General features: G+C 37.6%; 1 protein-coding gene across 1 annotated transcript in view; it reads left to right on the forward strand.

The window, feature by feature from the left end:
- Positions 1–3,202: 3,202 nt before the first annotated feature.
- Positions 3,203–14,123, forward strand: part of olfm1b (olfactomedin 1b) — a 42,999-nt gene continuing 32,078 nt past the window's right edge. The window contains exon 1 of the mRNA XM_052104096.1: positions 3,203–3,637. Within this exon, the coding sequence (XP_051960056.1) occupies positions 3,572–3,637 (66 nt within the window). The 5' untranslated portion in view covers positions 3,203–3,571. The remainder of the gene's footprint in view (positions 3,638–14,123) is intronic.

The following is a 14,123-nucleotide window of genomic DNA, read 5'->3' on the forward strand; positions in this document are numbered from 1 at the left end:
ATGTAAATAATTTCTTCTTTTAAAAGCTAAAATATAGTTAGCAACTTTTTATTATTAGCTTGAGTATTTTGGCTAACTATTTTAACTGCATGTTTCATTTGCCAGGCACTTGTTACTCCTATCACCAAAAAAAATGTGTGTACGTGAGAACACTTGGCAATAAAGCTCATTCTTATTCTGATTAAAAGAGCAACTTGCCTGTAGTTTAACTTCTTTAAGTTATGAATAGCTTATTGTAGAGCTTTAGGCTGGAACAATGTGCGCCCGGTCCCCAATCAGCCTGATGGGGGCCCGCGAGGGATAAAGGCAGCCGGTGACGACAGTTCGAGAGAGAGAGAGAATGACAGGCAGCTGCTCTGTGTGTTTATGTTTGTGTGTTTTTCATTCAGTTTGTTATTAAAACTATTATTTATATTTTCAAGCCGGTTCTTGCCTCCTCTTTTCCCTTATACCCCTTACAATTATAGGAATCTACAGTTTCAAAGTAGCTTCATCAACACTGATTTGTGCTGTTTGGTGTTATGTTTATTAAAGTATTGATTTTCTTGCTTAGCAACATGCTTATGTTTAAATCAATTGCAAATGGATGTATTGTTTTATACCCAAGTTTCTGCCTGTGTAGAACATTTAAAATTAGTCACTTATTAGTTTTCAGTGACAGTTGATGCAGTCTTAGAAGCACCAGGCAGTGAGGTAGGTTTCATAACAGACCAATGGACACATACATACACACACATGAATGTAAGGGAAAATAGACTGCATATGTGCACCAGAGAAGTCAAATTCATCCTCCCTTATTCACTACATTAAATAATCCTATTTGCAGTTTCTCAGCTTGATCAATGCTTCTACAACAAAGTACAGTAACACAAACTCATAAAGATACTTTATGACCACTAACGTTCATAAAACACCCAGCTGAGATTAAACCAATTAGGTTCTGTTCCCATGAGAAACCCACCCAAGAGATTGCCACATATACAGAGAGTCATATAAATATAATAGCACTGAGACAAGTCCTATTCCCTGTGTCTGGTACACTGCCAGAACAGAAAAAACTGCAGCAACGCAGAAAGATCTGAGATTGTTTGTAGAAAGAGAGCTCATCTTGATATTTCTTCAGGATTTTAGTAAATCGTTTGGAGTCACAGAAAGAGATCAATAAATGTCCCCTCATCAGAGTAAGAAATTGAGTCAAAACAGGTGAAGGAATGATAGCCATCAAACATCTACCCAAATGTACTTTTAATTCATACCAAGTGACGAATCAGTAAATTCAAGGTGAATATGTCAATGTTTGACATCACATAGTGGTTAATAACAACCTTGTGACCTGTAGAGGACCTGTTTCCCTGCTGGGATTTCCTGATTTCATTACCAAAATGACTTTAAAGTACAGCAGAGGAACTTTCATCAGGGAAGCATACAGGTCCTCTACAGTTTACAGGGTCTTCTACGGGTCACAAGGTTGTTATTAACTATGTTAAACACTGACATACTGTATTTAACTTGAATTTACTGATTCTTCACTGGGAATTAATTAAAAGTTAACTTTGGGTTGATCTTTGACAACCAATATCAATAGTTGACCGACTGAGCAGACGTGCTGCTCAGCAACAGAACACACATACATTTAGAATTAATTAAAGTTATATACTGCCAAATGATTGAATGGCAACACCCAACATTTTTGGCAGGAAATAAGCTACCTCAGGGAAGGTCGATGACAAGGCTTGTCTAATTATTCAAGTGTTTAGAGAGAACTTTAAACCAACAGTTTTGCCCCTTGTTAAGGTAACGGTCTATATTAGATTGTAAATGTACAATCTAATAATTACACTTCCTGTCAAATGCAGTTTTATGAAATTTAATTTCATTATAAATCATCCATTGGCTAAAGTGGCTAAATAAACTGATGTGTGGTAAATAACATGGAGCATCCTATGCTACAGAATATGCTGTGGTTTCGAGTTTTGCATGTAAATACGATATACAGACAAACAGATAAAATATTTACCTTATGCAGATCTGTTCTCCGCTCACAAAGGCATAAGTTTATCTTGCCAGGCAAAGTCTTCCATCTTCAAAGCCCATTAGAAACGCACCAACTGTCTAAAGAAAAATAAATTGTCGTTAAACAGTGATTGCATTAACAAGTGACACACATTTTAAATCTTTATTGTTTAGAATGAAGTTTTAATAATTACACTAATAATTAGTGTACTAATTTAATAATGCCCACTAATAATTACACTGAGCTTTGTGCTTATAATATGTATCATGTTATTAATTAATAATATCTTTAAACACCATAATACATTATATTTACTGCTGTTAGTCTGAATTGCGGATGAGAGCTGAAAATATTACTCATGGTTTCTGCTGTGAAAATTTGCCATAATGGCTCCCACACACTAATTAATAATGCATAGGGCAGGAGTAATGCTGCTACAGATCATTTTAATAAATGTATTAAATTGCGCCAACTCTTAACTTACGCTCTCCATACGCACACACATAATGGCCTAAAAAATAAATGTATGCTTAGGCCACATTACAAAATTTCTGAATGTAAATGTATTAGAAAATTATATATTTAACCAAGTGGCATCTGCAAATAAACGATGCAAGACCTCTTTTCAGAACTAACGTTTTTTTTTTTTTTTTTTTTTGCAATTACCAGTGGATGTATAAAGTCAGTTCTAATCATGTTCACACTATGGATATGCTCTACTGACCAAAGTGCCTATCATCACTTTGAACAGTATATGATCGGTTATATAATTATAAAACTAGCAAAACCTATTTTCACTCGTTTGACGATAGAAATGGGCAAAAAATAAAATAATAATAATATTAATTCAAAATACTTACATTGAAAGAGCGACCCTATCCATAACTATGGACCAGAATATCATAGAAACTTGGAAGTGGACTCTTTTGATTTGGGCCAGTAAGCCCATATCACCTTAGCAACGGCATAGCAATAAGCTAAAACTCCCTACATTTTCCTCTCACATTTTTTGTAAAAATCTAGGCTTGTGGACACAATTTTTTAAAATATTCTGTTTTAAACGTAGTAGGAAGATAAAATATCCTCACAAACATGGTTATTTTTACGCCTCGCGCAGGTTTCTCCTCTTGCGCATCCGTGTGTTGAATTTCCCACGCGCGCCGTCATATCCGGTTTCAGTACCTTGGACAGCTCCAGCTCGCGCTCGCCCAACATTTCCGCCTCACACCGTGAGAGATACACACAAACTTTGGGTGTTTTGAGCTATCGTACCTCCCAGTGTGACGCCTCGCCTCTAGACCGGAGTCGTTAGGAGGCAGTACGACACATAAATACGGAGAAAACGGGAGGTACGAGACTCTCCGCGCGCGAGATGCCCAGAGACTGCTGCACGAGACCGATTTGTGTTTCTCTGTCATTCCGTTGCTGAGAAGCGACAGACCGCAACAAACCGGGAAGACCGGGGACAGAGGAGAGAGAGGAGCAACGAGCGGGTCTTAACGAGGCACCGGACCGGATCTGCATGCGAGAGCGAGCCCGAGCGAGCGGAGGCGCGAGATGCAGCGCGTGAACAAGCTCTTGAGTCTCATCGTGCTTGTGCTGGTGAGCACGGAACTAACGCAAGTAGGTCTAGCGCCATCTTTCTCTCTCTCGCTCTCTCTCTCTCTCTCTCTCTCTCTCACACACACACACACACACACACACACACACACACACACACAGAGAGAGAGAGAGAGAGAGAGATTAGGCAGCGATGAATTAGTGAAATTCTTTTAAAGAGATTAATGGATGGGATTACAAGCTCAGTGATATGGAGAGCCAACTGTTAAACATCATGACAGCAGACAAAAACAAGCGAAACAATTTGTACGCTCACAAGTTGCAAGCAAAGCCCATGATTTACATATTCCTAGCAATACAGACCCCGTGCATTGAATATATAGATTCATAAAGGCAGGTCACATCACTTTCACGTTACAGTTTACATAAGTAAGGAAGAACGGGGCTGGTTGTCACACAGGGAATTAAAATACATTACACAAGTGGTTGTTTTCTATAGCAGTGGTTTAGTATGTTGATTTTAAACATCTCGTTCAAAACCGTCTTAAATGTATATATATATATATTCAAACTACAATTCCAATATCATGATATTTTTGGAATAGCTCTTGGGTAAATAAGTGAACATAATAAAACTGTACTGGGATACATGAAGACAATGGTCACCTTTAAGATAAGGGCAAATTTAACAAATATGTGCAAGTTTTCACATGTAGTTTATATGTTGTAATTTTATACAAATGTATTAATTATAATTAATTAATTTATATTTATTATTTTAATTATAATTGTTATTTTTATGTGTTTCCTTTTATATTTTTCCTATCTCATGAGTTATTCTGTTACATAATGTATTTTTTTATGAAATAGTCTGTAACATGCTATTTAATGACTGATGACTGAACGTGACAACTTGCCCCATATCGTGTGACAACATGTCACCTTTTCTGAAATGAATTTTCCCAAATTGTTTGGGGAAATGTTCATAATTTTCCTTATTAAAATCTCTTGAAAGGGTTACTTTAAGCTTAAACACTGAAAAAAAGCTTTAAATTCAACAAACAATTCAACAGAAATTATACATCTGGAACACCTGCCATGACTTTTTCACTGCTCATGAGTTTGCATCCCTGGACAGTCCTGCAAAGGTCTAAGTGTGTTAAATGAACTGTATCATATAGTGGACATTTTTAAATAGCTTTTTTTAGGCAAGAATTTAAGGTATGTGTCTATACAGAAATGGACTTGCGTAAAATATCCCACGTGAGCATTACTTACTGTACAAAAAAGCGTGACACCTAACCCCCACACGTCCTCTGTGTGCTAAGTAATACTAAAGCACCAATTGCACATGAGAAAAGACACATTACCAAAACTAAATGGGGTGGGTTGCTTTTCTCCTGGTTACAAGGCCGCTGTAGTGTAAAGTGTTACTAAAAGGAACATCTTGAGAACAAACTGGAGCTTTACTTTGGAGAAAATATGACAGTTTGGCCATTCCTACTAACAATACCCAGTGCAGTGTTCTTGGCTGCTAGATATGCAAACCACACTCTTCACGCATCAGTTATTAAATTAACCAGTACCTCTGTGTAGCATGTATTTTCATATTGATTGGAAAGAATGAGCATTTGAACCGTACAGCCTGTGTAAATGTTGCATTAGTCTTGCAGTGGGGCAGCGTGCTTACTCGGCATGTGCGCGCAAGTAAATCTCAAACTGACTCTGCCAAACACATCAATTACCTCTGTGTGGCTCTGCTCATCTTCTCATCTCTGAGATTTACAGCCTATTGAATCTGTGACAATCTGGCATGTTGCTCAACTTTACCCGGGTTAGAGGAAGACTTGCATAATAAGGCTGTAAACACTGACACATTAAAATAAACACTGGCATTTTATAACAATAAGAGACAATAAAGCTTTCAAACTCACTCACAAAACACATACACTCCCACACACATACTGTATAAGTCTTCTGAGATTCAGTGAGTGACACATATCATATAAACAATGTTCACATACAAATATGGGTGATTGTAAATTTATTGAAGCATGTTATGCATAAACATAATTTTTTTCTATCTAATTAAATAAACACGAAAATCCTACATTCCAAAACAAAGTAAAAAGTGCATCTCTGAAAAATGTTGTGATCTGGATTCTAATGAAGCACTCTAGATTCCACTTCACAAACTTTGAGAAAATGGCAATTTCTTTGGTAATTCAGGTGTGTAAATTGAGTTTTCAATTTGTTTACTTGTGGCACGCAGCGGTGTGTTTTTTGTGTGCATGCAATGGTTTGAGATGAGTCAGGGGGTGTTTTGAGTTCTGTTTTTGTTCTGTTGTTTTTACATACTTTATAGATGGCATAATGGCCACCACAATCACGCAAGCAAAGATACAGGGGTGAGACCTTATTTACGAGAACATATCACAGATAAAACACATAACACCGCTCGCTGAACACTACCAAAACACAACTTATGGAACATGTCCTACACCTAAAGACTTACTAAACAGCTTCTTAACACCACTTTCTAAACACCTCCTATACATGAACACCACTTACAGAATACCACCTACTCAGTTCACAAAACACCACCTTAACACCACTTTCTAAACACCTCCTATACATGAACACCACTTACAGAATACCACCTACTCAGTTCACAAAACACCACCTTAACACCACTTTCTAAACACCTCCTATACATGAACACCACTTACAGAATACCACCTACTCAGTTCACAAAACACCACCTTAACACCACTTTCTAAACACCTCCTATACATGAACACCACTTACAGAATACCACCTACTCAGTTCACAAAACACCACCTTAACACCACTTTCTAAACACCTCCTACACATGAACACCACTTACAGAATACCACCTACTCAGTTCACAAAACAGCACCTTAACACCACTTTCTAAACACCTCCTATACATGAACACCACTTACAGAATTCCACATACTCAGTTCACAAAACACCACCTTAACACCTCTTACTAAACACCTCCTATACATGAACACCACTTACAGAATACCACCTACTCAGTTCACAAAACACCACCTTAACACCACTTTCTAAACACCTCCTATACATGAACACCACTTACAGAATACCACATACTCAGTTCACAAAACACCACCTTAACACCACTTACTAAACACCTCCTATACATGAACACCACTTACAGAATACCACCTACTCAGTTCACAAAACACCACCTTAACACCACTTTCTAAACACCTCCTATACATGAACACCACTTACAGAATACCACCTACTCAGTTCACAAAACACCACCTTAACACCACTTTCTAAACACCTCCTATACATGAACACCACTTACAGAATACCACCTACTCAGTTCACAAAACAGCACCTTAACACCACTTTCTAAACACCTCCTATACATGAACACCACTTACAGAATACCACATACTCAGTTCACAAAACAGCACCTTAACACCACTTTCTAAACACCTCCTATACATGAACACCACTTACAGAATACCACCTACTCAGTTCACAAAACACCACCTTAACACCACTTTCTAAACACCTCCTATACATGAACACCACTTACAGAATACCACCTACTCAGTTCACAAAACAGCACCTTAACACCACTTTCTAAACACCTCCTACACATGAACACCACTTACAGAATACCACCTACTCAGTTCACAAAACAGCACCTTAACACCACTTTCTAAACACCTCCTATACATGAACACCACTTACAGAATACCACATACTCAGTTCACAAAACACCACCTTAACACCACTTACTAAACACCTCCTATACATGAACACCACTTACAGAATACCACCTACTCAGTTCACAAAACACCACCTTAACACCACTTTCTAAACACCTCCTATACATGAACACCACTTACAGAATACCACCTACTCAGTTCACAAAACACCACCTTAACACCACTTTCTAAACACCTCCTACACATGAACACCACTTACAGAATACCACCTACTCAGTTCACAAAACAGCACCTTAACACCACTTTCTAAACACCTCCTATACATGAACACCACTTACAGAATTCCACATACTCAGTTCACAAAACACCACCTTAACACCACTTACTAAACACCTCCTATACATGAACACCACTTACAGAATACCACCTACTCAGTTCACAAAACACCACCTTAACACCACTTTCTAAACACCTCCTATACATGAACACCACTTACAGAATACCACATACTCAGTTCACAAAACACCACCTTAACACCACTTACTAAACACCTCCTATACATGAACACCACTTACAGAATACCACCTACTCAGTTCACAAAACACCACCTTAACACCACTTTCTAAACACCTCCTATACATGAACACCACTTACAGAATACCACCTACTCAGTTCACAAAACACCACCTTAACACCACTTTCTAAACACCTCCTATACATGAACACCACTTACAGAATACCACCTACTCAGTTCACAAAACAGCACCTTAACACCACTTTCTAAACACCTCCTATACATGAACACCACTTACAGAATACCACATACTCAGTTCACAAAACACCACCTTAACACCACTTTCTAAACACCTCCTATACATGAACACCACTTACAGAATACCACCTACTCAGTTCACAAAACACCACCTTAACACCACTTTCTAAACACCTCCTATACATGAACATCACTTACAGAATACCACCTACTCAGTTCACAAAACAGCACCTTAACACCACTTTCTAAACACCTCCTACACATGAACACCACTTACAGAATACCACCTACTCAGTTCACAAAACAGCACCTTAACACCACTTTCTAAACACCTCCTATACATGAACACCACTTACAGAATACCACATACTCAGTTCACAAAACACCACCTTAACACCACTTACTAAACACCTCCTATACATGAACACCACTTACAGAATACCACCTACTCAGTTCACAAAACACCACCTTAACACCACTTTCTAAACACCTCCTATACATGAACACCACTTACAGAATACCACCTACTCAGTTCACAAAACAGCACCTTAACACCACTTACTAAACACCTCCTATACATGAACACCACTTACAGAATACCACCTACTCAGTTCACAAAACACCACCTTAACACCACTTTCTAAACACCTCATATACATGAACACCACTTACTAAACAACTCCTATACATGAACACAACTTACAGAACACCACCTACTCAGTTAAAAAAACACCAACTTAACACCACTTTTTAAACACCTCCTATACATGAACACCACCTACTCAGTTCACAAAACACCACCTAAACACCACTTACAGAAAACAATCTAAACTCAGTTCACAAATAACTTTTCCAAAACACCTTCTAAACACTTTTACCAGAGTACCTCCGATATTTAAACACCACTTAAAAAACATCAACTAACTCAATTTACAAAACACCACTTAAACAGCAGTTTATATACACCACTTAGAGAACAACACCTAAACTTAGTTCACAAAGCACTACTTACAGAACATAATCTAAACACCACTCACAGAAAGCCTCTTAAACTTTACATTAGCTAAACACTGCTTATTAAACACCTCCTATACATAAACACCACTTACAGAACAACACCTAAACTCAATTCATAAAACACCACCTAAAGACCACTTACTGAACTCCTATACATAAACACCACTTACCAAATATCTCCTAAACACCACTTACAGAACAGTAGCTAAACTTAGTTAAAAAAACACTACTTACAGAACATCATCTTAACACTTTTCACTGAGCATCTCCAATATTGAAACACCACTTACAAAACATCTCCTAATCTCAGTCTGTAAAACATCACATAAGCACCACTAATGGAACACCATCTAATATCTTCACATCACTTCTAAATGCCACCCACTGAACTCTTCCTAAACACCACCTACACCTCAACATCACCCACAAAACACCTCCTGAACACCATTAACTGTGGACCACTCACACTACATCTCATAAAAAACAAGTCATATAAAAACACCACCAGCACCACACAGAACATCTGTTGAATAAAACATATAAACAGCACTTTCAGAGCACTACACAGTTAAACTTCCATTGAAATTTTCACATTCTAAGATTGTTTGACAGAACAGGGTATAAAGTGTAGTGTTCTCATTTTAATAAGACAGAAACATAATTTAGGCCAGAATGTAAGTTAGAACACCAGGTATGCTTCAACCAGCTACTGGATTAATATCTATCCAACACAATTAATTTAAAGAAGGTGTTGAGTTTGTTTTACATTTTCCGGCATGTGCCGAGAACAGCCCCTTGTTTCAAAGAGGAGATGAGTATCAGTGCTTGTTGTCCCAGTGGTGCGCTTACTGTCTTTTCAATTTGTGTTAATGTCCTAATCGTATTTCAGAGTGTAGCCCAAGTCCAAATGTTGAATCCATTCAAACCTCCATTAATGAGAGAATGAGTGCGCGAGAGAAAGAGAGAGAGAGAGGGAGGAAGAGAGAGGGAAATAGATAATGAATCAACATTCTAAATGGTTGGCTCCTGAAGCTACAGAATGAATGAGATTACGCCTGATTACCACAGTGCAGATACATGTCTTCTATGGTCTTATCACCTTCATGGAAATAAAGGTCATGAACGGAGTCTTGCACAAGATAATAATCTAGCCTGTGGAAAAGAGTTATCATATTAGTAACGGCTGTGCATTTAATCGATGGTGTCTAGTTTTGTATATGACAGGGAGATGAAGAAAGAGAGAGACTGTGTGTGTGTCTGTGTGTGTGTGTGTGTGTGTGTGTGTGTGTGTGTGTGTGTGTGTGTGTGTGTGTGTGTGTGTGTGTGTGTGAGCGTGTATTTATCACTTTGTGGGGACCAAATGTCCCCATAAGGATAGTAAAACCCGAAATTTTTGACCTTGTGGGGACATTTTGTCGGTCCCCATGAGGAAAACAGCTTATAAATCATTCTAAATAATGTTTTTTGAAAATGTAAAAATGCAGAAAGTTTTCTGTGAGGGTTAGGTTTAGGGGTAGGGTTAGGTTTAGGGGATAGAATATAAAGTTTGTACAGTATAAAAACCATTATGTCTATGGAAAGTCCCCATAAAACATGGAAACACTACTGTGTGTGTGTGTGTGTGTGTGTGTGTGTGTGTGTGTGTGTGTGTGTGTGTGTGTGTGTGTGAGTGTGTCTGTGTGTGTGTGTGTGTGTGTGTGTGTGTGTGTGTGTGTGTGTGTGTGTGAGTGTGTCTGTGTGTGTGTGTGTGTGTGTGTGTGTGTGTGTAAGGGACAAGTTGTTGTTTATTTGATGGCATTTTTCCATCCCATAACACTTACTGTTTTTCTGTAACATAATCCATTAATCACACACACATTTATTGGAAATCTCCAATATTTTGCGACAGATCTATCATTGACACACACAGAATCTTTATATTTATGTTGTCCATCATATTATCCTGCTGCATCTAAACTGTCTAAAAGCAAGTGTGTGTGTGTGTGTGTGTGTTTATTGTATTGGGATTGAGACAGCATGAAAGAGGAATATAGAACAGGTGCATTCGATGACACAGAGATAAACTGTCATTAATGTTGTTTTATCTAGTGGGGGCGTTTAAATCCTCCTGTAAAGTTTGTACTTATGAGGTTGGAGATCGTAAATATGATGCTATGTGCATGCATGTTATTTTAGTTACAAAGAAGGGACCTGCCTTGCAATTTCATATTTTTTTCTCTCTTTATCATTTCCTGGCATAGACAGGAAGATTTTTAGCATCAAAGCAACAAAATGAAAAGCAAAACTGCACATTAGGTGTGTAATTAATGCTATCTATCTAAAAAATCTATCTATTTTAATCAGTCTCGTGCGACCACATATAATAATGGGAAATGTACTTCTATTGCACAACCCTGTTACTATATGAGTCTTATTTTCTGGAAAACTGTATAGTTATTCTTCATTAACAGTACCAAAAATGCATTCAAACTAAACAGTACAGTCAATATCCACAAGTAAATCTGAATTATTACCAATAACAATTTGCTTCTGCCATGATTCTTAAATCAACACGGCCCTAACTTGGAAAGTCTGGGCTCAAAGAAAATCCAGAGGTTCCCACTGGTAATTATGACTTTGTGGTGGCATTCATGTGCGCTGAACACATTAAAGCAATCAGAATTATTTTATAAGAGAAACTACCTATGAAGCTCTGCAGATGACAGTTGTGGCTTTACACATGATATTATGTAGATTTGTTTGTAGTACATCTATGAATTCTATTTTTACTTATTAACACTTCACTTACATTTTGCTTCTCCCATACATTCTCACTTTTTTTGTCTCACACTGGGACTGCATCTTGATTACAAACATGCACACACAGACTCACACACATTCCTGGACAAAACAGACATGACAGATGTAGCAAACATAACAAATAATGTAAAAATGTATACCTTTGATTTAGATGTATGATCAGTTAAGAACCTATTAATGACTTACAATATAGTTTTAGATGAAAACCATCTGGTTATGAATAATTTATATGCTTGAATTCCACCGGGCCATAATTTACCCGCAAATGCAAAAGGTGTATGCAGATTCTGAACGCATTAGAAGGGTTACATATAAAAACGATTTACATGTATTTACAAAGGCATTTACATGCATGTTTTTACCCTGTTTATTCTTAATAAATCACAACATGTAAGGTCATGTAAATGCCTTAAATGGCGTTCCTTTATCAGCATAAAGTCATTAATGGTTTAAGCAAATTCAGATCAACACATTAAATATTTTTCTGCATGTAAACCCTGTTACAAGCATTCGTACTGGCTTATCCAATGTGCACATGTCTGTTTACATTTTGATGTTTCCGTCAGAGAATAATACATTTCATGTAAATGCGTGTTGTCATTATTTGTAAAAGCTGATTTTTGATAGTTATCAGTATATTGCTGTGCATGTAAACACACTGAATACAGTATATTTAAAGTTTCATATGCATACAAATCCCCTAGCACCGTGCTGGCTATTGTTGTGCAGACAAGCACCTATTTTCTTCAGAACATGTAAAAATCTAGGCACAAAACAAATTTCCAAAACCCCAGAATCGCCTAGTAAATCGCTGTTTTGATGGTGCAGTATTTCAGCTGTGCGCCAGTGAACACAGCAGGTATCAGTCTGCTTGATGAAAAACAGAGGAAACACAGGGGTAGGGAAGAGTAAATGTTTGAACAGTAGGGTTTTTTTCCAAACATGACTGCAGCACACTACAAGCACCAGGGCACAAAGGCAGGTAGATCGTTTGAAGTTTCTGCCGAAAAACTTCTCAAAACATGGACTATTCCTCCTCTACAGACCGTCCACACTGCAGAACTGTTAGTCAAGAAGTCTTCAGTGTTCTTTATCAGAGAGTGCTTGATAAATCACTCATATCGTGTTGGAGGTTTTCATACGCAGCCTGAAGCTGAAAGCTTTACTGTAGACCATTACAGATGAGTTACTGCTGCAACAATTCTGTCAGAGAGCTCAGATGGTTTCTGCTGGTACATTCTGAACCAAACATCACCATCCAGAACTCATAGTCTCCAGGATATTATCGTTTTGCTAGGGGCTGCAAGAATTGCACAGCCTATAAATTAATTATTAAACTTGATAAAAAGAAGGAAAAAAAGAACAGTGTTAAAAGTATTCTGGCTTGAGACTTCAGTTTTGCTGAACTCTCATTGATGAAAGTAAAATTGATCACTGTTGCCATAGAGAATGTAGCTATAAAATATTCAGCCATTTACTGCAAATCTTGTTTTTGGAATTAATAGCAGAAGCTATGTGAGCACCTGACACAACAGATGGTCTGTAAAAGGACTGTGCGTCTGTGTTGAACATATACTGTAGATTGAACCTGGTCTCATAGAATCAGGTTACTATACCTATATTTTTGCAGTTTCCTTGTGAAATAATTCCCTTTCACAAACATCAAGAGTAAAACTAGATTATCAGTTTATAAGCACTTACTGTTCCTTCTAAGTTATGACAACTTAACACTTTTACTATAATGCAAGACTTGTAAGTAAATACATTTAATTGTTTGCATTACATAACCAACTACATTTACAAACTTTTTAGTGCAGGATCAAATTGCACGGTAGCTCAAATTATTGTGTTTTGCTCTTGTGAAGAAGAGGACCGGTGTACAAGTCCTGAAGAGTATGCGAGTCGACACATGTGCCAAGTCACAGAAGCACCACAATATTATGTGGTTGCTTTAGCAATGGTGTTTTTCATGTCAAATATATTTTTTATGACACTACCAGTTAGGCTTAGGTCAACCTAGTCTCATAAAATGAACGTCACTATAACTACATTTTTGCAAACTGTAGTTCTAGGTGGCACTTTCATTGTTTTGCTGCAGTTTCCTGGTGAAATTAACACTAGAGGCGATACAACAACTGTGCATTTATTCAATGTCACACAAATCGTGACTACAATGGCGGATTATGACTTTATAAACACAGGTGTGGTTAATTAAGCTAACCTCACC

This window comes from Xyrauchen texanus, chromosome 34 (genome assembly GCF_025860055.1).
Source record: "Xyrauchen texanus isolate HMW12.3.18 chromosome 34, RBS_HiC_50CHRs, whole genome shotgun sequence".
NCBI lineage: Eukaryota > Metazoa > Chordata > Actinopteri > Cypriniformes > Catostomidae > Xyrauchen > Xyrauchen texanus.